Here is a 24,256-nt window from a genome sequence, read left to right as displayed (position 1 = left end):
CACTTAATTTTCCCAGAGGCTGGTGCATGATAGGGGATGCCATATACCTACTCAATGGCGTGCTCTCTGGCCCAGCTGTCTATGAGGTTGTTTTGGAAATGAGTCCCATTGTCCGGCTCAGTTCTCACTGGGGTGCCATATTGCCAAAAGGCTTGTTTTTCCAAGCCCAGGATAGTGTTCTGGGCGGTGGCATGGGACACAGGATATGTTTCTAGCCATGTGGTGGTTGTTCCCACCATTGTAAGCACATGGTGCTTGCCTTGGCAAGTTTGTGGGAGTGTGATATAACCAATCTGCCAAGCCTCCCCATATTTATACTTCAGCCATCGTTCCCCATACCACATAGGCTTTATCCACTTTGGTTGCTTGATTGCAGTGCATGTTTCACATTCATGGCTAACCTGTACAATAGTGTCCATGGTCAAGGCCACCCCTTGTCTGTGAGCCCACCTTTATGTTGCATCTCTCCCTTGATGGCCTGAGGTGTCATGGGCCCACTGAGCTATAAATAGTTCACCCTTATGTTGCCAGTCTAGATCCACCTGAGCCACTTCAATCTGAGCAGCCTGATCCACCTGCTGGTTTTTTTTGGTTCTTCAAGTGGCCCGACTCTTGGGGGCGTGAGCATCCACATGATGTACCTTCACAACCAGGTTCTCTACCTGGGCTGCAATATCTTGTCACAATGCGGCAGCCCAGCTGGGTTTGCCTCTGCGCTGCCAGTTGCTCTGCTTCCACTGCTGTAACCAGCCCCACAGGGCATTTGCCACCGTCCATGATTCAGTATAGAGATAGAGCACTGGCCACTTTTCTCATTCAGCAATATCTAAAGCCATCTGGATGGCCTTTATCTCTGCAAACTGACTTGATTCACCTTCATCTTCAGCAGTTTCTGCAATTTGATGCATAGGACTCCATACAGCAGCCTTCCACCTCCAATGCTTGCTCACGAGATGACAGGAACCATCAGTGAACAGGGCATACTGCTTCTCATTTTCTGGTAGTTTATTATACAGCAGGCCCTCTTCAGCACGCATCACCTCCTCCACTGTCAATATTCTGAAATCTTTGCCTTCTGGACAGTCCATGATCACTTCCAAGATCCCTGGGTGACTGCAGTTTCCTTTCTGATCCCATTGGGTGATCAGTGAGACCCATTTACTCCATGGAGCATCAGTTGCTTGACGTGTAGAGGGGACCCTCCCTTTGACCATCCATCCCAGCACTGGCAGTTGGGGTGCCAGGAGGAGCTGTGCTTCAGTACCAACCACTTCTGAAGCAGAATGCAGGGTGGGAGGCGTAGAGCTGGGAGGTGACCAGGGTGCCAGAGGTGGGACACTTGCAATTAAAACCACAGAATCACAGGTTGGAAGGGACCTCAGGGATCATCTAGTCCAACATTTAAGAGAAGCACAGTCTAGAGAAGATGGCCCAGCACCCTGTCCAGCTGAGTCTTAGAAGTGTCCAATGTGGCCAAGTCAACCAATTCCCTGGGGAGATTATTCCAATGGTTGACTGTAAAAGAAAGGTGGCAGCTCAGAAAGGCAGCATGATCACATCCCCTGGATAGCTATACCTGCTATCCTTAAAAAAAAAAAGAGGTCTTGGTTGTAGGAGGAATATTGATACTCTGTATAGATCAAGACTATTTTGTGCTTGTGATATAAGAATAAAAAGAAGGAGGTATCTGCTCCAAGCCAGTTCCTCATGCATGACCCTGTGATCCTGCTGAGCCCCACAAGCCCCTCACAGGTCTTCCCAAACCTCCCTCAGGGAGTTTAGATAACCAGGTTAAAAGCTCTTTCCAAGTGGTGACCTGCTATCTGTGACCTTCACTTTTCATTACATTTCTTTTTGCCTTCTTCCACTCTCATCCTTATTTATAACCAGCAAAATCATGTTGCAAGAGCAAGAGACCATGAGACCTGACCCACTAGGTAACAGCAATGGCCCTCATGACACCCGGTGCCAGTAGGTGTAGCTGTGTGGGGACGCATGGGAGCCTGGTCCCCCTTCCTGGCCTTACTGCCATCTCTCCCCAGCCACAGGTACCCTCTGTCATGAGGCTGTCCTGGGGGCTCTTCCTGCTCACGGTGGCCCTGGCACTGTGGGGGGTGGCTGCCACCCGCTGTCCCCTGCCCTGCATGTGCGACAACCTCCGTGCCCACGTCCTCTGCTTCAACGGGAACCTGACAGCTGTCCCCAGCACCATCCCGCAGGTGGGCAAAGGGGCAGGCAGGGGATGGGGAGAAGAGGAATTGGGGATGGCAGACCTGGGGTAACTCAGCATTTATTTGTGTAACTGACAGCTCACCAAAAAACTGGACCTTCCGGGCAACAGCTTCATGGTCATCCCGGTGGGAGCCTTCCTCGCCACCCCGTACCTCACACACTTAGATCTGCAGCGCTGCAAGGTGGAAAGGCTGGAGGAAGGGGCATTCCGAGGGCTGGGGAGGCTCATCTACCTCAACCTGGCATCCAACAGCATAGCTCTCCTCTACCAGGAGTCCTTAGATGGGTTGTCCTCCCTCCAGCAGCTCATCCTGGCGGGGAACCGCATTGAGGAGATCCAGCCAGGTGCTTTTGGCCACCTGGGGTCCCTCACTGTCCTTGACCTGAGGGCAAACGCCTTGGTCTACCTCCCGGACATGGTTTTCCAGGGTCTGCAGGCCCTCAGGTGGCTCCGGCTGTCCCACAATGCCCTCCATGTTCTGGGTAGCGAGGCCTTTGCCGCCCTGCCCAGCCTGCACAGGCTGAGCCTGGACCACAATGAGCTGCAGGCGTTGCCCAGCGAGGCTCTGGCCAGGCTGGACAGGGCGACCTGGCTGGACCTGGGCCACAACCCTATCACCTATGTGGCCGAGGAAGCCCTGGCCATGGACTCCCTGAAGCACCTCTTCCTGGACCATGCTGCCCTCCAGGACGTGGCGCACAATGCCTTCACCCACAGCCCCCAGCTGCGCATGCTGGACCTCAGCAAAAACCAGCTGCAAGGGCTGCTGCCCCTGGCTGGGGCCAGAAGGCTGGTGAGAATCAACCTGGCTGGGAACCCCTTGCTCTGCTCCTGCCTCCTGCACCCCTTCCACGACTGGCTGGTGAGGGCACGGGTACAGGTGGAGGGGGCCTGCGCCATGCCCCCCAACCTCCACGGCCGGCCCCTTGACTCCCTGAGACCCACCGAGATGAGATGCGGCAACCCCTGGCTGCCCCCCAGCCCCACCATGCCAACGGAGCAGCCGAGGGTGGCCAGCAGCGGCCAGTGCCCCCAGGGGTGCACCTGCTCCTCTGATTTCCGGCATGGGTCCTGTGAGAACAGGGACCTGCATGAGATCCCCCAGGGCTTCCCCAGGGACACCCGCCTCCTCGACCTGCGCCGAAATGCCTTTGGGACGGTGCCACCAGATGCCTTTCCTGGCCTGAAAGAGCTGGTGTCGCTCCACCTGCAGAGCTGCAGCATTGGGGTGCTGCGCCCTGGGGCACTGCGGGGGCTGGAGAATCTGGTTTACCTCTACCTCACCAACAACCACCTCTCCACCTTGGCAGCTGCTGCCTTCAAGGGGGCCCCACGGCTAGCCTACCTTGACCTGGACCACAATGCCTTCACCCACCTGCCTGCAGGTGCCTTCCAGCTCCTGCCCAACCTCATCTCCCTCCACCTGCAGCACAACGCCATCAGGGAGCTGGCAGAGGGTGACCTGGCTGGGGCTGGGGGGTTGCGCTGGCTCCACCTCACTGGGAATGCCATTGAGTGCATCGCTCCTGCCGCCCTGGCTCCAGCCAAGATGCTGGAGAAGCTGCACCTGGAGGGAAACCACCTGGCAGAGGTGCCCACAGCAGCCCTGTGGGGCCTGCCTGCCCTGAGCGAGCTGAAGCTCTCCCGAAACCCCATCAAGCACGTGGGGGACAGTGCCTTCCTGCCGGTGGCCTCCAGCCTGCAGCACCTCTACCTGGACAACATGGGCCTGCAGCAGGTGCGTATGGATGGGGACTCCCAAGGGGCATAGGCACCACAGGGATAGCCATAGGTCCCGTCTTGTTCTAGCCCCAGGGCTGGTGGCCCCAAAAGGGCATCTTGATGGATATCCCTGAAGGCTTCAGATGCTCTGTAGCCCAGCTGGGAGGAGAGGCTTCCTTGGGCTTGGCTGGAGCATTGTCTCACTCCAACCTATCCCCCAGCTCCCCCAGGGCAGGCTCGCTTCCCCAGTCCTTAAAGACACCCAGTTTCAGTGGGGTCTAGACTGTTCCCCAAACCGCCCCATTCCCCCAGTCCTGGCTGTATTTCTCCTGCACTTACTACAAGCTGTCCTGTGGGACTTTTCACCGCTATCACCCTGAATTCTTCCATCCTCTAAAGAAAGCAGTTTTAGCGCCATTCTTGTAAGGACCATCCACCTTTAAGAGCACCCAGGGATTGCTCTAAGACCTCCTGTGTGTCACCTTCTTTCCAGGAATACTGAGCTGGGTCTAGTGAGTCCCAAAATCTGACCGAAACTGGTTGAGTTAATTAACAGTCCCTGAGAACATGTGCTGCTGTTTAAAACAGGGCCACCAGGTTCAGGACAGTTCTCTCGCAGCCCCTCGGGCTGATTAGTAGTGCAGGGGCAGGGATTTGCTCCCCTACTTCCATCAGGACCCCCCTGACTCACCCTCACTTCATTGCAGATTTCCCCCGGTGCCTTTATTGGCCTTGGTCCCAAGATCAGAAGCCTCTACCTGGAGAACAACAAAATGAGCAACATCCCTGACATGAGCAACTTCACAGGGCTGGAGATCCTCAACCTGAGGGATGTGCCTTTCCACTGCGACTGCCAGCTCCTCCCCCTGCGCAGGTGAGTGCCATGAGGGGGGCACAGTCCTGAGGGACCAGCTAGACCCTGCTGTGCCAGAGGCAGAGTCTTCTTCATTTTGGGTCTTCTTCCACAGCAGTGAGATGGAGCACATGCCTACGTGTAAGGATGGAGGTAGCCTGGGCTTTCCTAGTGTAGGGAAAACAGCCACAAGCTGGGGTGGGCAGATACTCACATATTCACAGCTTTCCCCAGGTGAGGCCCTGGGCAACCTGGTTTGGCTCTGAAGCAATGTGCACCCATTCATGGGTACAGAGTTTTGCCTCTCATTTCGCCCTGTCCCATTCCTCTCCCTGATCTCCTGCCACGTTTCCAGGTGGATCGACAAACTCAACCTCCGTGTAGGGGCCACCTGTGGGTCCCCTGCAGAAGCCCGGGGGATAAAGGTAAAGCTTTCCACCACTTTCCAAACCTGCCCTGGCTGGGGCCAAGGCAAGGCAGGGGGAGCCAGTCCTGACAAGAGCAAGGCTGCAAGCAAGAAAAAGAGATCGGGAAAATCACCACCCAGAGGCTTCAAGAAGAGCAGAGCTTAGGAAATATGTGCAGGATGCAGCCAGGCCATACCTATAGTCTGGTGAGAGCAGTTTTGCTGGATTTGTCCCCACTGTGGCGAGCTGGATATTACACAAAGGAGAGAGCCTGGTGCCACTGGCGCAAGGCCAATTTCCCAAAGACATGGGGTTTGTTTTTGCAGGATACAGAGGGACATTACCCTGGAAAGAACTAGTGCAAAAAGCTTCCGTAGTGTTTGCAATGCACTTTGATGACTTGAACAACAAAGCCAAATACTTGCTTCTGCTTCCCAAGGTTCTCTTCTCTTCAGCCAAGCACAAAAGCTGGAATCCGCAAGTTTGTTTTTGTTTTAAAGAGCACTGTGCTTTCACAGCTTCTGAAACAATTAAAGAGCCCCCAGCAGGACTGCAAACAGCACCAATGCAAGATCCTGCACTGGCTCAAATCTTACAGCAGAAAACAAAAATTACCATCAGTGAACACATTGCCTGAATTTCCAGCAGCTCCTCAGAATTAAAACATAAGCAGATCAAAAGCTGTGTATTTCCTGCAAAATTTCATTGGTGGTTCCCACATCCCATTCCTAAGTGACATACCCAACCTATTCCCCATGACAGCCCAGGTTGGGACTCCCCCAATCCCAGGGGGAACACAGGGTGATTCTTCTTTTTAAAGTCAGAAGTTTGTTCAGATTGGGAAGGCTTTAAAAGGTGAACACTTCTAGCTGTTTAACAACCATGTGGGGCATGGAACTGTTACAGCAAAAAACAGGAGGAACAAAGCCAAAGGCCTTTGGAAATCACCATCCTATAAAAAGAAGTGCCCCTACAAGCCCAGCTGTTTGACAAGGCTGGGGAAAGGTGGTGGCCCGAGGAGGGGAAGAGAAAAACGCAACAGCTTTGCCCTGAAATTAGATCCTCCCACACTGAGACATCTACTGAAAGTTGGTGGTAGGCAGAGTTGCCACGACAGGCAAGCAGGCAGGGGGAGTGAAGCCCCATTACATGCCTTTGATTGAAAATCCACACACACCCACCACGGTCATCCCATCACGGTTTCCCCAGGAGCACAGGGCCCTCCCAGGGGGTCAGTTAGGGATGGGCTGAGGTGGGACAGCTCTCATGCTCATTTGACACAGACCCTCCACACTTTTTCCACTTGTGCTTCATTGCCTCCCACAGCGTTTTCTTCCCTCTCCAGTTAAAGGCTTCACTTGCCTCTTTAGAAGGGAAAAGAGGAAGACTGGGTTAATTAATCCCTATCTCTACCCTTCCTCTCCTAGACCACTGGAGAAAAAAGTTGGCAAGCAAGGGTTTTTTTGGGGGTTTTTTTTGGTTTTTTTCCTGTCATGAACCACTGTGCACAGCAGGAACTATTTTGCACCACAAGCTTTCACCTGGAAACTTGAGGGAAGCATGGTCAAGGCAGCCATTTTGTGGCCAAGGCAGCCATTTTGTGGCCAAGGTGGTGTCCTGGTCAGCCACCATTTCCCTGAAGGGTTTCAGAAGGAACTTGCCCTACAGCCAGCCAGGCCCTGCTAAGGCACCAGCAGGCAAGGCACTTTCTCACCTGCAGAGAAGTTCACAGAAACTTGCTACAGGAGTTTTAAAACTGCTTTTCATCACTGTTGCCACACTGACAGACCTTTCTGATTTTTGTCCTGAATTTTGATGGCCAGTCTGAGGAAAGAGAAGAATGTTACAGGTTTGCTGTAAAATGGGAAGTAGTATTCTCCACCTTACCTATTGCATTCTTGTGATATTAATCAGAACTGGCAAATAGACAAGGACAAGTGCCCAGGAAAAGCCTGTTGCACACCTCAAAAATAAAAAACCTCCCCAAACTGAACAAAACAGTTTCCTTACACCTACCCACTTACAGCCCTTTTCTCCTCCCCACCTTGCCTAACCCTCATGTTTTGGTGACGTGGAAAACAATACACAAGCCTTTGGCCTCTTCCTCAAGTTTAATTCACAGGGCTTTAGGGTACAGATCGTAGAGCAAATTCACAGTAGGACTGCTAAAAAAATTTAAAATTTAACTGTGCATCATGTCCTCTGCAGTTCTGGGTTCAATAGCAAGAAATGATGACACTCAAAGAGGTCTCTGGCTCCCTCAAAAGGCATCATCATCCCTTCCCCCCTCCCTCCCTTTCCACCCTTCCTGTCCTGGCTTTCTCAGGGGTTGCAGAGCCTAGAGCCGGGAGCACACCACCGGATGTCCTACAAGGGCAGCTGACTTCCTGACGCATGTGACCTGCACACATCATCTCAGACTGCAGCTCACCACCTGCAGCAACAGCTGAGAACCCAAATTGCCCCTTCATGCTCCGGCAGCCTCTTTTCCCATTGGGAGCTCCTGCTTGGAAAGGTGCCCACAAAGCCAGGCACACAAAAACCCAGCAGCCACCCTGGTCATGCTCCTCAGCACGCCTGCGGCCTTTCTGGAGTCCGTTTCCCAGGGCTTAAAATTACAAGTCTGAGGGAAATTTTCTTGCACACCAGGAAAGCAGAGTTGTGACGCTGCAGGGCTGTCTGCCTCAAAAAGGGAAGGCTCAAAAGTCTTCTTCCCTTTGCCAGGACCTTCCCCAAAGAGCGGCAAGGTGAAGTGCAGGCTGCTATGGGCAGCTGGGGGATAGTCCTGGATCAGTCTGTGACCTCCTGCTTTATGTCGCTGACAGGAATGGGAAGCTCCGTGGCTCCAAAATCTACTACCGAGGGGTCGATGGTTTCTTCCTTTACCTGCACAGCAATGACTAGCAAGAGACAGAAAGAGAGAGGGAAAAATAAATAAGTAAAATCAACCTTTGCTCTACCTGCAGCACTCCAGAAACAGCTCTGTTCATGCAGATACTCAAAATGCCCCAGGTTTCCAGCCCACTTCTTTAGGGTCCCTGACCACAGGCAGACTTGCCTTGCTGGCACAAATCTATCCATGGTCACAGGAGCAAACAGGATGGGACTAAATCCTGGCAGCATTCAGCTCCCTGCTCCCAAGAACAAATTCCCTTAGGGCAGAGGGAGGAAAAGCCAGTGTGTTCCATTCTCCATCTGCCTGGTCCACACAGGGGAAATTAAATCTTTGTGAGCAATGGGGACCTTCATGAAGCTCCAACCCCATGTGCACAAAGCACCTCACCCACCCTCTTCCCCAACACCCACTAGGGTTGGCAGGTGACCCATCCATCAGATGCTCCTCTGGTCACCACACCTCTTGGTGCTCAGCACGATGGGCTGTGTTCACATGCTACGACAGCCCTTACAGGGACTGGGATGCAACAGCATATTTTTGATACGTATGTCTTGACCGTCCTCTCTAAATGACCTCACACAACCAGACTGCTCAGCAGGGCAGCCAGGCCCTCAGCAGGCATCAGCAGTATCAACATATCCAGCTATACTGGTGTCACCAAACCTCCTCAGGAGGCAAAACTTCCCAGGGAAAGCCAGCAAAGGCTTTCTTCCACACTCTCTGTCTCTGGAGGAGTGGGGAAGTAATGTACTGCCTTTCCCTGCCTGGGGGCACCCATGACTTAACAGCCAAGAGGCAGCACTGGCCTCATGAGGGCTAGTGGCACACAGGGTGTATGCAAGAGAGTTGCGTGTGGCTGCTGGGTAGAGTAACTCAATCCCTTACTCTCGTCAGGTGGCAGCTCTGGCAAAGCCTTGCTGGTAGCTTTTGCTTCTCGCTTTGTCTTCGGGGTGGAAGGCTTCTTGACAGTCTGCTTGATGTTGCGGGTTTTGGCAGGTAACTTTTTTCCTTAACAAAGAGATAACAGAGCATGGGGAAAAGCATGTTTCTTTTCCCCTGGAAAATCAGCAACCCTGCTCCACTGAGAAACCACAGGCCAGGGACCAGCACAACTGACCAGCAAGCTACCTGGTCATTAGCTGCCAGCTGGTTATTCGACAGAAATGGCCTACTGGAAAAAAACTCTACAGTCATCATCTCAAAATACGCTCCTCCATGTTCTCCTTCATTAAAGGCAAGGCACTTCAGCGTGTGCTTAACTTCCCAGGAGCGGGTCCTGCTGGAATCAGGCCAGAGTCAGCTTTGCTTACCTGTCTGGGTCTAGTCCTAGGCAATGGGCATGGTGGCTCCAAGGCATGGACACTGTAGTGTTAATGTTTTCATTTTTAGCTGACGTTTTTATTTAGTTTTAATGTCTTTATATTCTTTAGAGGTCCTTTCCTCTCCACCCCCCAAGGAAGGAATTTCTTGCCTTTCTACACGATTTGCCACAGCTACTGCAACAATGACGACAACAACGACAAGATGAAACAGTAACATGGTCCAGCCCCACTACTGGCCTCTTCAGCCATCTTAAGGCCTTCTTTCGCTCAGCATAAAGCAGGCAGGTTTGCTCTCCAGCTACCCTCCAGCTGCAGCAAACAATCTCCCTCCGACCACAGACACAGTGGGGAAAGCAGCACAACCTCACGCCTGGAAGCAAGCGCCATCTATACCTTGGCCAACAGAAAACAGACTGCAAAACAGATCCTTCCCACACACATAGCTCTCTGCTCTCTTAGGCAACAGGGGCAGTTAAGAAGGATGAAGCTGTGTTGCCAAACCCACAGCTGACTGAGGGCATCCACAGCAAGACAAGGCCTCTCTCTCCTGCTCTGACGGGACATGGACAGGGTTCCTCTAACTGGGCCCAGCCTGCGAGCGAGCGGGAGGGCACTAATCAAACATCACTCACTCTTCTTTCCATAGGGTTTCTTCTTCTTCTTGGGCACCTCCTTGGCCTTCACTGGAGTTGTGGGCTCTGTCATGGAGACGAGAGGGAAACGAAAGCCAAGTCCCATAACCAGTAGGTAACTGGGATGAAGTGACATCAGCGAGAAACAAGATATACCCGTCCCCCCGAGCCAACGCCCTCTTCCCAAGACAACCAGCCGAGGGGAAAGCATGGCTCTAGCGCAGTTGCTGTCTGTGCTTCCAGGCGAGGGTCCAGGGTGTCAGGCTGGGGCAGCATAGGGGAGAGAGGCCCAGCAGAGATTTGGCAGGGGCAGTAAAGAAACAAGATTTGTAGCTTGGGACAAGAAGGAAACATCTGCAAAGGTGAGGCAGTGGCCTCCCTGCGACAAGGATGGAATAAACTCAAGAGGGATGCTCTTGCCTTTTACAGACAGAGTCAGAGAATTGATGAGAAAAAGGGATCAGGGGCAGAGCTCCCCCTGCTACCTGGCTGAGGTTGTAGGTACACTTAGTAAAAGGGAGCCGTGTAGGGATAGGATCACCTGGAACTCTATCCAGCTTCATCAGGAGCAATTCTCTGTTGGTGTGCAGGTGGGGGAACAGAGGGAAAAAACAGAGCCAACCTCAAATCTCAGGCTGTTTTCTCCCCACCACAGACTCCTCCCTCCGCCAGCTGCTAGAATGTGTGGCAGCGCAGGAAGACTTATGGTAGCCAGTGCAAATCAAAGAGGCCATTTTCTCCTCCCTACTAGGCCCCAGAAGGAGGAGTCACTCACAGAGCAGGAGGAAGGAAACCTTTGCCTCTAGCATTAGAAACTAGAGTCAAATCTTCACTCACCTGGAACAACAGGTGGTTGAAGCTGGTAGCCTGTCAGCTCGCACCACCCCACAGGATAAATGTCTGGAGACTCGCAGTCCACCCACTGGTCATACTCGTTGTCCCAGCCATCAAAATGGATGCTAAGGAGACGGTGGACTACACGCTTCACTGTGGCCACGCAGATAAGCCGGGGCTCCATCAGATCCACTGCTTCCACCTTCATGCCTGCCTTAAAGCCATGGTTCGGGCAGTCCTGGGAGCAGAAGAAAAAAATGAAAAAAGAAAACCCAAGGCCATTACACCCAGTCCAAACCCGCAGCCAGCCACGCAGCCTATGACAGCTACAGGTTTGCCTCCAGCCTAAAGCAAGCAGAGAGAATGAGCCCACAGTCATGCAACAGAACCAACCAGTTGCGTAACAGAAGGGGGCATACGTGAATAAGATCCAAGGCCAGCTGTCCCCATAGTGAATCTCAGTCCAGCCTTTAGAAACAAGATCCTGACCTTGGGGGAGCAGCAGGCAGCAATTAAGGGACAGCCGATCAAACACTGAGATAGTCCTGAGAAATCAGAAGGATCAGTACAGGCCCAGGTGCTGCAGCATTTTTGCTGATGCAAAGCAGACCCCACCACCCAAGTGCCAGCCATATGTCCACAGGCAATAAGCGGTGCAGAACCCACCAGGAGCCTGGAGCTCCTGGAAACACTACAGGATCACAGGTCACACTCAGAGGGACCAAGATATCATTACATCCACAAAGGCATGACACTGCAGGTCCCAAATGGCCAAATGGGGGCTTTAGTTGGAAAGCACACAATTCCATGCCTTGGGCTCTCCTTAGAAGTGTTGACTGGCAGCAAAGAGCAGCCCAGAAGATACACTGGATACTGTCAACCCTGACTTAGTGAGGCTTTTGATACTGTCTCCCATAAGATCCTCATAGAGAAGCCAATGGAAGTATGGGCTGGGTGAAGAGACAGTGAGGTAGACTGAAAACTGGCTGAGTGGCTGAGCCCAGAGGGTAGTGATTAGTGGCATGAAGTCTAGTTGGAGGCCAGTAATTAGTAGTGTACCCCAGGGGTCAATACTGGGTCCAATCCTGTTCAACGTCTTCATTAATTATCTGGATGACATGACAAAGTGTCAAACTCGGCAAGTTTGCTAGATACAAAACTGGGAGGAGAGACTGACATACTACAGAGTTGTGCTGCAATCCAGAGGGACCTTGGCAAGCTGAAGAAACAGTGTGACAGGAACCTCATGCAGTTCAACAAAAGGAAATCCTGCACAGAGGGAGGAACAACCCCAGCACCAGCACATGCTGGAGGCCAAGTGGATGGAAAGCCGCTTGGCAGAAAAAGGTCCTGGAGGTCTTGGTGGATACCAAGTTGAACATAAACCAGTACTGTGCCCTTGGGACAAAAGACAGCTAATGGTATCCTCAGCTGCTTTAGGAGGAATGTTCCTAGCAGATCATGGCATCTGATCCTTCCCCTCTACTCAGCACTGGAGGGGCCACACCTGGAGTGCTGTGCTAGGTCCAGACTCCCCAGTACAAGAGAGTCCAGCAAAGGGACACAAAGAGGATGAGGGGACTAGAGCATCTTCTATATGAGAAGCTGAGAGAGCTGGGACTGTTCAGCCTAGAGCAGAGAAGGCTCAGGGGGATCTTATCAATGCATGTGAATATCTGAAGGGAGGGTACAAAGCTGGAGCCAGGCTCTTCTCCGTGGTGCCCAGGGACAGGACCAGAGGCAGTGGGCACAAACTGAAACACCAGAGGTTCTCTCTGAACATCAGGAAACAGTTTTTTACTGTGAGGGTGACTGAGCACTGGCACAGGTCACCCAGAGAGAGGGGGTGGAATCTTCAACCATGGAGATATTCAAAAGCCATGTAGACATGGTCCTGGGCAACCAGGTCTAGGTGATCCTGCCTGAGCATGGGTGTTGGACAAGATGACTTCCAGAGGTTCCTTCCACTTAACCATTCTGTGACAGCCAGATATCTTGTGCTTCTCCCTGCTGACGACAAGCATCCCTATACATCTTTTCTTCCTGTAAGCACTCACTGTGTTGAAGAGCCGTGCTGGAACAGGTCTTGATTTAGTCTTTTCCAAGTAACTTTCCCAGTCGAAGGTCTGTGCATCTTGCCCTGCAGCAGGAAGAAATGGTCAGCAGAAGAAAGGCAGTCACTGGGCAGACCAGCTAGAAGAAGAGGCAGAACAGGCAGGAAGGAGGCATAGCAACTGGTTGCAAAGCAGTTTCATTAACCAGCACATGCAGCCTGATCTTGGACAGATCCCATGGTAGTCCAGCACCAGGCAAATACAGAAAAGTGCATGCTGCAACTCTGAACGCCTGTGTCAGTCATATTCAGATCATAGAGAAAGGTGAGGAGAAGCAGCAGGCAGGAAGAAGTATGTTCAAAACACACCACTAACACCAATCTTTCTCCCACCAGCAGGAATATCAAAGGAAGACAGAATAGCACTGCACAAAAGTGCTGCAACACAGAAATTCAGAGCAGGCCTTTTCGGATATGGCCAGATGAGGCAGTAAAAACACTCCTAGGGCGATTGCCTCTCAGGATTTTGCAGAAATATTGGTCTCAGATTTATTCATACAAGAACAGAGGTGACTCCTACCACTTATGTACTGAGTCACGCAGCAATGGCTCTACTTATCCCTTTCTACCCTCCTGTCCTTTAAACCTTTGATTCTGTTCAGTTTGGGGATTGTACACCTCTCCCACTGATCCACCAAGAGCTAACCACCATGCCATTAATGCCCTCTGGAGATGTTACTTCCTTCCATAAAGTACCAATACTTGGTATACGGGCAGAGCTCAAATGGACTGGCTCTCTGAACCAGCCCTATCTCCCTGAAAACAGGCAGACTGGGACTTTGTGGTTGTGATTCATCTAAATCCAACACCTCTCAGAAAAGCACAACCCAGCACATTCTGCATGTGGGTTTGTACCACAGGGCAGAGTCCAAATCTCACCTTTTGGAGGGGTCAGATCAATGTTGTTCTTCTGACAGAAGTTGACAGGGAAGATGGCATGCGAGGAGGCATGATAGCAGAACCAGTCAGAGCCATCAGCAGATGTGGATCCATCAATGCTGATCATGAGATACCCATCCAAGAGGACCTGAGATGGGAGTGAAGGGCGTGAGTGTAGAGCTTCCCTTGCTCTAAAGCCTTCCTCGCAAAGGATCCTTCCAGGAGTCCCCACAGATGGATTACATGCTCCAAGGCATGCAGTAACTTCACTTGATATGTTAGTCAACACAAGCTAATCCCTAAAGCAGCAATTTCTGCAGGACTGGGACCAACACTAACAGCCTTGTGAAAATGACTCAGCCATAAACAGTCAGGAGCAACGTTCTCCCTCAGAAACATACTTTATTGGCAGACCAGAGACCCCCTACACCAGCCATATCATGAATTTGTTACTGGGCAGAAGGACAGGGCACCACCTTCAGACCTGCCAGCTCCTGAACAGCAACAAGACTTGTCCCACCCTGTCACTCACTGGTAGTTGGTGCCTACCAAATGTGGTAGGCACATCTGCCCCAACCTCTTCATACTTCCAAGCAATGGCTGAAGTGAATAGTTTACAGGCACAAAGAGCTTTCCTAGCATCCCCCTACCAAACCCCTCTGCTTGGGTTCTACAACAGCAAACAGCTTCTTGTGGGAGGAAGAAAAGCCCAAGCTGATGCTATGCTTTAGGACATGTAATACCCCTCACTGAGGAAACCTGACCAAGCAATTTACTTCCCAACACTAGCACAGGAGTAGAGGTCATTGCCACCTCATCAAGAGAGACTGCAGGAGACAAGTCCATCCTCAGCTTCCTACACCAGTGAATGGTGCCCATACAGATACACTCCATTCCCCACACAGGTCACCCCACAACTCTTCCCTTCTCCTTTCCCCCCTCAAGGCAGTGCTACAGAGGCCTGCCTTTATGCACTCCAAGCACTGGAGAACAATCTTCCCTACTGCATCCCCCAGGGTGAAGGAAGGGTGGCTGCCAGTCACACACACACCGGACAGTTAGCTTGCAGACCAAGCATGCTCACCTTCATGCTGTCCACTTAGGCACATGTGGACAACTGCTGGTCTCATCAGCTTCTCAGACCTCTGAAGTAATGCCCCAATTTCCTCCACACACCAGCTGCCTACCTCTCTTGACAACCTGCTCCTCTCCCTCATGCAAAATCCTATCTGATCTTATTAATTTGCAAAGACCAGAGGAGGAGCTGGGTTATCCCAGGTAAACACAGCAGACCCCCTTCTACCCACTGAACTTACCTTGCAAACAGTGGCCACGCAAATGTTGCCCAGATTCAGGGGGTCAATGGCCTCCAGTTTCATGCCTTCCTCAAACCATCCACCTTCAGCATAGACAGCTCGTACCTAAGGGAGACTCTGGTATACCATGTGCTGCTGTCAGGGGTACAGGACAACCCCAACCTGACATCATCCGCACCAATTGCAAACAGAATTAGAGCTTCTTTACTTGGCTCAACCCAAGTTGGGAGGGGAAAGAAGAAAAATTACAAGAAATAAAAAGAGGCAGCCAAACCAATGCTGTATTGTGTCAGCAATCTCCTGCCAAGGCTCTGGTCAGTCAGAGAGCCAGGTCCAGCACTCAGCCACTGCTCCACAGCAAACCATGCCTCCTTCTCATCTCAGTCCTTACCAGTATGATTCAGCCCCTTGTCTGAACCGGTCTCTCCCATGCAATTGCCTTCCCTCTCCAACTCAAGGTTCCAAGCAACTGCTCACCCTTCAACTGAGTACCTCAATCTGTCATTGTATTCTAGTTCTTCCATCTTTCTAGTTTGACTTGTCCCTGCCCAACCACAGCCTTGACACTCCAAACACTGTACTGCTCTATAGCTGTAAGAGAGACAAACGAGCCATCCTCACCAACCCACACAGCAGCCTGTACACCTAAGGAAGGAAGTGGTATCATTGCTTCCTTTGCTGTGGCCAACACAGAAAGGCAGACTTATCCTACCTTCTTGAACAGATAGGGGACAGCATCACAGTAAATCTTCCGGAAGGTGGGATGGTTTGCCATGTCACTGCGTTTTTCTTCTGTGATGAATGAAAGAAATAAAGAGAGGTAAGAAACCTGTGGCAACTACAGTAAGAAAAAATACTGGCTATTAATTATCTGGTGAGAGCTCAGCAGCTGTAAAAGAGCTAGATCAGACACCATGACAAGTGTAATAAGAAAAACCCAGGTCATTCCCTCTACACCTTCCCATAACATAGGTTGTGATGCAGCACTTGCTCAAAAGCAGATGGATGATCCTTCTGAGTGCTAGTGATAACACCTCTTTATGCAGCTGTAATCACCAGGGAGAGACAGCAAGGAAGGCAGACACAATCAAAAGGATAAGCAGGGCTTAAGTCTTGTTTTTTTCTGCCAGTCTAAGCTGATCAATTCTTCTCTGTAAAGTCCAGAAAAAGCACAACCTGATGGCATCCAGTATTACAGAAGTCAGCATGAATTTCCTCAAAAAGACTAGAAACACCTGTGACATTGCAGACCCTGCATTCTCCCACTGTGGGGATAGACTACCTGCTTCAGGCAAGAAACCCTACAGTCCCCCTTGTCCTGACCAATGGCAGCAGATCGCTGGGCTTTTATCTATGCCGGGGGAAAAACAGCAGACACACAACTGCGCTGACCTTATCTGTGAGGTGTTGAGGCAGCTGCCTGGCTCCCAGCATGTCAAGACTTGTGTCAACAGCAGGGCCCAGGCATCTCATAGCAAATCAGAAGATGCTTGTGGTGGCCTGATCCCTACCTGTCTTCTTCATGCTGTGGCCCACTCTCCGTGACCAGCCCACAGGATGGATGAGGGGACTCCACATATGGCACCAGAAGTCATCATCGCTGTCGCCGTCCTCATAGAGGAGTCTCAGTCTGCCCCCAATCACTGTGTCCACCACTGCCATGCGTGTCCGGGACACATGGTTCTTATCCACCACCTCCACCCGCATGCCCTGCCGGAATGGGTACTTCATGCTCTCCGCCATCTGGCAACAACCAACAGAGGAGGTGACAATCACACTCGGTGTTTTCCTTATCCAAACACTTCAAAGGACAGCCTTTCCCAGAGACACGCTGGCCAACCCCTACACTGCCCAATGCTGACTGGGAGACACCTCTGGGAAGGGATGCATGGGACTGGGTTCATCAGGGCGACAGAGAGCTGCCAGCCCCACACATGACAGCACGGTTGGGCACACGCACCCTAAGTCTCCCCTGTCTTGTGGCCCTGTAACAGCTACTCCCACCCTTGCCCAGCAGCTGTGCTCAGCCAGCACCTTGTGTGAATGTTCGGAGTGTGAGAAACAGATGCCACTTCTGTTCAGCAGGAACTGAGTGAGGAATTGCATGTCTTTTTCAGCCATGAAAGAGACCATAAGCATTTCAAGGCTGGAAGCAACAAGATTTCCGGTTGACTTTAAAAAAGGTCAGGTCCTTTTTACTCAGATCAGAGGTTGAGCAACATGATGATGTATCTGCCAGCTTCACCTCCGGTGCCAGAGTTACCCTGCAGACTGACCCAGAGGCACAGGCACATGAGAAGAGCCACTAGGTGCCTTCTGATTTCTGGGGGGGGGGTTTTGTGTGTGGTTTTTTTTTTTTTTTTTTTTTTTTTTAGACCTTCAGTTTGCTGTTTTATAAAACATCTGACATTTTGTCATTGGAGATCCTAGAATGCTGTGCAGCAGCTAAGAGCCACAACTCAAAACCAGCTCAGACATCCAAACTAGCCTACACGTGAATCCAGAAGAACTTTTAAGGGACAATCTTCCCCTTTCACCTCCTGTTCATTAGGTAGGAGTGGATATGCTGGGAGCAGAAAGATACTGACAGCACCTCTCCCCCTTTACCACTTCCCTTCCATGGTGAGCTCTCAGCTACAAACTGTGGCACAGGAACAAGCAGCTATGAATACCCTCTCAACTTTCTGAGGAGCAACAAGGGAAACACAAACTACGTAAAGGTCTCCAACTCTGTGTCACCAATTACTTCACGCACAGGAAAACCCATCACCTACCTTCCTGCCTGCTGTGCCTGTGACCATTTTCCTTATCTGCGGCTTACAAAGTTGCCAGCAACAAAAGAGTCTTTCCTCCCTGACAAGGCCTAACCGTAGTGTAGGCTACATGAACAACCACAAGAGCTATAAAGCTGGCAAGGCCATGGCACAGCTGCTTCCATGCACTTCGAGTGAGCCTGCACCCTTCTCACACCCTGCAGGCTGCTGTGCTACCACCTCTGAAGGCAAAGGTTTCTGACTTGCAGAGCCATTCTGCAGCACTGAAACAGGGCAGGGAAAGGCCAGGCTGAAGCTGCATTGGCCTCTCCCTTCAGCAAAAAAACAAACAGAGGTTGACATGACAACAGCTTTTAAAGCCCATCTATGACAAAGGAGAAATAGGTGTGCTGACAGGGCATAAGGGCTGTACCGTTACCTACAGCGTCATGACAGGTGTCTCACTGCCCCTGTGCTGCCCAGGTTTCAAGGGGACACATAGAGTAGTTGCACAGATCAGAGCCAGAAGAGATGTGTTGCCACACACATCTCTTGCCTTCAGCTTCATTTACATACATAAAGTGACAGCCTGCCACATTTACCTTGATGTGGAAATCCACTGGGATGGTCCTGGCTCCCACCAGTTTTTTCATGAGGTAACTTCTCCAGTCAGTGTACTTGGCATGGATAGCTACATAAGCACAGGGGGAAAGCACATGTTTATGACGGAAGGAATTACAGCACCACCCTACACCTTTCTTCCACTCCAAGAGTCAACCTGCATTAAAAGGCCTTCTTCACATTCAGATCCTGTACATACACAACTGGCTGCAAGGGACCACCATTACAGAACTGACTGGGCCGAGTAGACACCCAGCTCCACCAATCTGGAGGTGCAAGTGGTGTTAGAGCAAAAACACACACACCATACCAAGCAAACCTTAGCGTGCCAGAGTTCTGCTAAACCGGCATCCCTTTCCTAACTGCTAGCTAAGTAGTGACTGGATCCAGTGTGCTCCCCAGAGACACTGTCCAGGATGTAGGACCAAAAAGTTCCCCCAAAGGTTAAGCCTAGCCACTGTGTAGGTCAGAAGGAAGAACAGCCACCTGCATTAGCCTCTGTTCATAGGTCTGATACCAGCTTTGCATCCAGCACACCCAGGGTCAACCACAGAGACATGCAGAGGGAGCAGTCCAAGAACTCTCCAGCTTCCCAAAGAACTAACTGTTCCTTGTAACTCAGAGCACAAATGGAGCTGTGGTCCCACATACAGTGAGAGCACCCATCCCACTGTGCTAGGCATAAACCAAGGCTCCTCCATGCCCACGCATGTCCTGACCCCTCTTGCCCCATACTCACTTTGTGGTGGTACCAGGATTTTGCTGTTGATCGCACACCAGCCAATGGGGTGAATATCCACTGTGCCCAAATTGCACCAGAAGTCATGGCCATCATCATTCTCAAAGCCCTCATACCGCAGAAGGGCCCTGTACCCTGCCAAGACAGAGCAGACAGTCAGAGAAAGGCATTAGAGTACAAGAATTTTTCCTCTCCCCGTTGGGCACCACAGGCTTAGTCCCTGCAGCATGGCCTTCAGAGGTCTGCATAGGTTATCAGAGCTTCCCCAGCCATTCTGGAGGCAGAATCTCCGTCACAAAGAGCCCAACAACCAGAACAGGAACCAGATGCTGGTTTCCTCCTACCCCTGCACCGTGGTATTTCCTGTTTCAAAAGTGTCTCAGCAGATGCAGAGCTCCAAAGAGCTGACGCTTTACTTGACCAGCTACATTTGGCTCTCTAAAGCTTCTTCCCTCAGAGGTTAGCCTTCCTCAGCTGTCGGGAATTACATTGGAGACATACCTACAGTCTGGATGACGGATGCAATCCAGTACACGCGGCTGGGGAGCACGGCATCACTGTTCAGCACTTCCACTTTCATACCTTTCACCACATCATCCCACTGATCGAAGAGCGGCACCTGAAGGATTGAGGCAGCCACGTTGGGAGAAGGACGTTGACAGAGCAGGACTCAGGCCACCGTTCTAGCTCTCAGAGATATGTTTTAGGCAGCTACCCTTTCACCTTAGGCCCAGGTTTGCATGCCTTACCCTTCCTATACGTGCCAACAGCTTGAAGTGCCACCGAACTGTCCCAACATCTCACTGGGGTGTTCACAGAGGATCCCAAAAGGCAGAACATTGTATAGCAACACTTAACTATTTCACTGCCAGCTGTCCTATTATCCCAAAGTAGCTGCTGCCATTCCTCTACGGCATCAAAATCCCTAACCTTCAAACTGACGTGTCTTCCTTACCTATCCTCAAGAAAAATAAAATTTTGTTAGTATTATCACAGATCACAACTCAAAAGGAACAAAACAACTGAGTCTTAATACACAGTTCCATGTATCTGTCTCGTCTACTTGGCCCACAAGGACTGCAAATCAGTATGACAGGAACCAGACAGGCTGGATGGGCAGCTACTACCTGGCCCACATAAGCTGAATTCTTCCCTGCACATCACCCTGGACTGTGCTCACCCGCACGAACCGCAAAGGCAACTGGGAGCCCTCCACTATCCCCCCCAGTCAGAAGTAATTCTGTCCCCAGCCAGCACTGGGCCATCACCACCACCAATGCTTCTACCAAGTCCCCCTCTGCTTCCTCCCCCAAAACTACTGGTGCCTCTGTGGGACTCCCATTCTTAGCTGTGAGAAGCCCCAACTTCTTTCCTTGCATCAGCTGGGGCTTGATAAATAGCTCCCCAGGTGTCTCCCCACCACTTGTCATAGGAGGACAGGAGAGCCCGATGCGTATGAAACGTCCCATGTGCACTGTGAGGCACAGCAAAGAACAACTCACATGTTTGAAGCAGCTGACAGGAGCTGCCTTGAAACCGTGCTCCTGCAGGTACTTTCCCCAGTCAAAGCCCAGGACGAGTGCTATAAGCAGACATGAGAGACAAAAATCGGGTGAGATTATAGAAAAGGCACAGAGTGCTCAACTACCTCTGGACTATAGCTTGCAGCCACATTACGGCCCAGCACACAGGACTCTGCACTCCAGTGCGCTTTCCCTGGTGGGGAACTCAGTCCTACGAGTGCATGGGGATCAGCAATCCACATACATTGTTTCAATGCAAGGCAGCATATCAGAGGGGAGGAAGACTACAGAGCTTACAGCCCTCCAGGTGTCCACATTTTTGTGACTCCAGTAGCTGCATCTCCTCATGCCTCTTACACTCACCATCCTGGCCTGTCAGCGTCCCATCTGCCAGCTGCCCCGTGCCCTGTGAATGGAGGAAGGCCCCAATCTTGGCTGACCAGGCTGCCTTGTGCAGGACTTTAGCTTTCTTTGTTGGTGGCTTCCCCTATAAAAGAAGGAGCGTTAGGAACATTAGTGGCACAGGAGAGGAAGTCAGTCCCTGCAACTGGTCAGCAGGGCATATATCTCTTCCTTGGGACAATTTTCAGGCTGCTACAGTTTTTACTAATGCTCACAGAAACAAGAAGAAACAGCAAGTAAAATATCAATGTGTCCTTCCTCAGCTTCTAGGGAGCATCACCTTTCAGCTGGCATGCGTTCTCTGGGGGTTTCAGGTAGGAAGAATAAGCCACCGGTAATGGCAGTCTGATCATTAATTGGAGAGCAACCACCTACCCCTGCATACAGGCACATCCTGCTCCATCCCCAAGGAAGAAGGAAGGGGTTTGACTCACCTGCAGCCTGGCCAGGATGCTGGCCTTCTTTGAGTTTGAGGAGTAGCTTCTGGAGCAGGAGACGCTGCAGAAACGTTTGGTCTTGGAGAAGAAAGCCTCCCTGGTGCCCACAATGCCACACATCTCACACACAGCTGAGAGGAGGAAGGCATAAAAATGTGAGCAGTTGGCACAGTCAATACACTACAAGGACAGAGCTGAGCCCAGGTAACCCTCATTACACATTGCATTTTCTGGGCTACTTGGGGGAGCTGCTGTCTCAGTCCAGTGCTGCTCCCAAAGCATACTCAAGGTGCAGTCATATACCCTTTGGCTCCCCCAGCCCTTGTTCTTCCCATCATGCACGTGCTTTAGGTAGCACAGGCAGGCAGTGCAGTACCTGGCTCAGAGCCGCTGTCCTCTGTGAGCCGGCCTGTGGACAGCTGGTGCACAGGAGAGTTTGGAAGCTCTCCAGCTTCCCGGTCTGCCATGTCATCATCACTAGACTCATCCAGACAGGAGCTCGTGTCACTGCCCACGCTACTGTTGTAGCTCCGGAAGCTGTCATAACCCCCAAAGATGTCCAATTCATCCTCCTCCTCATCGTCATCACCTTCCTCCTCCATCCGCTCCAGAGATAAAGTCTTGTGGCAGAAGGTAGACACTGACTGAAAAAAGGGACAAACTGCTTTAAAATAAACATTTTACACCACAATCTGCAAAAAACCTGCCTTCATTGCCAAGGGAGGGGGCTCCTAGACCGGGGAAAGGCCTCAGGGTGAGTAATGAGTTCACGTAACAACACCAAAGACAGGAGTCTGAGCCCCTAGCAGGGAAGCTATTACCCTCCATAACAGGTCCCTTTACAGGTATTTCACAGGATGCATTCTGCTTCCCAAGAGCAAACAGCCACAGAGCTACAGCTACACAGAAAAAAAGTTTGAGGAACGTGGAGGGAATCCAGGGAACTACACTGCTATGCTGACAAAGACAGAGAAGACTGTATCCTTCCAGGCACCTTCTCTCCCAACAAATACTCAGTAGTGCAGACACCATCAACATTAAAGTCACCACAAACTTGAGCACAGAGCACAAAGCTGCACTCTCTGGCCACCAGAGCTCACAAGCCAGTACAGCCTGGATGTCAGCAGGACAAACTCAACTCTGAGGAATGTTCATGTTCGTCAGAACCTACAACCAGATGCCTCCATAACTAAACATCTTCAGTAACCATTTGGACTTGCTGTTACAGCAAGAGAGCAGAGAGGCAGTGGTTGAAGAAAGCACAGGAATCCAGTGACTATTTCTCACGCTAGAAGAATCTTGAACCGGGATCCAAATAAGCACAAAAGAAGCTGGGAAAAGGTGTTAGCAACTCATGAAAGAGCAGCAGGAAGTCAGCATCCATACAGGGAATGATGGAACAGAAAGGCAGATTAGAACAGCCACATGAAGCACCAGGATACAATTGTTCATCCAAGTGGGCAACAGCAGAAATCAGCAGCAAGTCCATCACCTTCCAGTGCTAAAAAACCTCTGATCCATGGCTCCTGGGTATTATTATAAACACATGAACAGGAAGATCAGGCTTTGCTCACTGCTGTCTCCCCACATCCTCCCTGACTTTCACACAAAACAGACCCAAAGCACCCTGAAGACAGAGTTGCTCTCCTACAGATCCACATCCTCAGACAGCATTCCTTACATCTGAAAGGCCTGAACTCCTCAAAAAAGCATATTCATCTCTTTCTCACCCCTTTCTGGGGGTGCACCTTCCCTCAGCTCATAGGAAGTGAGCATCTTTGGATCGTTGCTCCTCCACCACACGCGACTGAAACTTGTGGACAAGTTCCCAGGGCTGACAAGCGGGGACAGCACCACCCGCAGCCTGCTCCGAGAGGCGAGGGGGATGCAGAGGCCCACCCGGCCCGGGTCGGACCCGCTGTCCCCTCCAGCACCATCCCCAGCAGCCCGGAGGCGGGGCGGACGGCCACGCCGACAACCACCACAAAGCGACAGCCCGGAGGAGGCTGCCGGGCGCTCCTCGCCCCCTCCCAGCCGCGGGCAGCCGTTACCCCCGTACCGAAGCCGTTACCGCGCTAACACGGCCTGGGCCTCGCGCCCTCCCTCAGGGCACCGGGCGGCCCGGGCGGCCGCCCCAAGGCTTTCCCCGGCACCCCGCGGGCAGCTCCGTGGCTGCGGGAGCGGACAGCCTGCCTCCGGCCCCGGAGGCACCCCCAGCCCGCCGCAGCATACCTGCCCCCGGTCCTGCTCCATGGCTCCCACGACGCCGCTAGCCCGCCTCACGCGCGGGGAGCACCTTCCCACCTTCAACGGCGCATCTGATTGGCGGGAGCGGAGAAAAGAAAGCCAATCAGCAAGGAGGTTGTTGTCTCCCCAGCGGGGCACGACGGGAGCTGTAGTTCTCTTCCCGCCGCCGACGCGGCGGTGAGGAGAGGCCGTGGCGCCTCACGGCGGTCCCACCCCAGGGCCGGGAGAGCTGGAGGGTCCTCACACACACCCCCTTCTCCTAGTTGTGAATTAGGTCTCTCAGCCCCAGAAGCTTGTGTAAACAACAAAACAAAACCAACGAAATAA

The 24,256-nt window shown here is 51.8% G+C and overlaps 2 protein-coding genes across 3 annotated transcripts; one reads left to right on the top strand and one right to left on the bottom strand.

Moving 5' to 3' along the window:
- Window positions 1-2,049: 2,049 nt before the first annotated feature.
- Window positions 2,050-5,891, top strand: CHADL (chondroadherin like). The gene is made up of 4 exons (XM_075078151.1): window positions 2,050-2,219; window positions 2,310-3,971; window positions 4,663-4,829; window positions 5,164-5,891. Exons 1-4 carry the CDS (start codon window positions 2,061-2,063, stop codon window positions 5,378-5,380), a joined length of 2,205 nt encoding a protein of 734 aa, XP_074934252.1. The 5' UTR covers window positions 2,050-2,060; the 3' UTR covers window positions 5,381-5,891.
- Window positions 5,892-7,541: 1,650 nt separating this feature from the next.
- L3MBTL2 (L3MBTL histone methyl-lysine binding protein 2) lies at window positions 7,542-23,992 on the bottom strand. Of its 2 annotated transcripts, XM_075078164.1 has the most exons (17): window positions 23,915-23,992; window positions 22,059-22,326; window positions 21,680-21,813; window positions 21,207-21,330; window positions 20,823-20,902; window positions 19,822-19,939; window positions 19,321-19,455; window positions 18,563-18,651; window positions 16,719-16,950; window positions 15,920-15,999; window positions 15,208-15,312; window positions 13,892-14,039; window positions 12,957-13,039; window positions 10,903-11,137; window positions 10,066-10,131; window positions 8,997-9,119; window positions 7,542-8,115 (listed from the first exon to the last, which is right to left on the bottom strand). In XM_075078164.1, exons 1-17 carry the CDS (start codon window positions 23,933-23,935, stop codon window positions 8,006-8,008), a joined length of 2,151 nt encoding a protein of 716 aa, XP_074934265.1. In that variant the 5' UTR covers window positions 23,936-23,992; the 3' UTR covers window positions 7,542-8,005. The 2 variants fall into 2 exon arrangements, with proteins under 2 accessions (XP_074934265.1, XP_074934274.1); XM_075078173.1 differs by lacking the exon at window positions 10,066-10,131 and having other exon boundaries at window positions 23,915-23,990.
- Between the last annotated feature and the right edge of the window lie 264 nt (window positions 23,993-24,256).

Source organism: Phalacrocorax aristotelis, chromosome 1, assembly GCF_949628215.1.
Source record: "Phalacrocorax aristotelis chromosome 1, bGulAri2.1, whole genome shotgun sequence".
Classification (NCBI taxonomy): Eukaryota; Metazoa; Chordata; class Aves; order Suliformes; family Phalacrocoracidae; genus Phalacrocorax; species Phalacrocorax aristotelis.
This window is presented reverse-complemented; position numbering and strand designations above follow the sequence as displayed.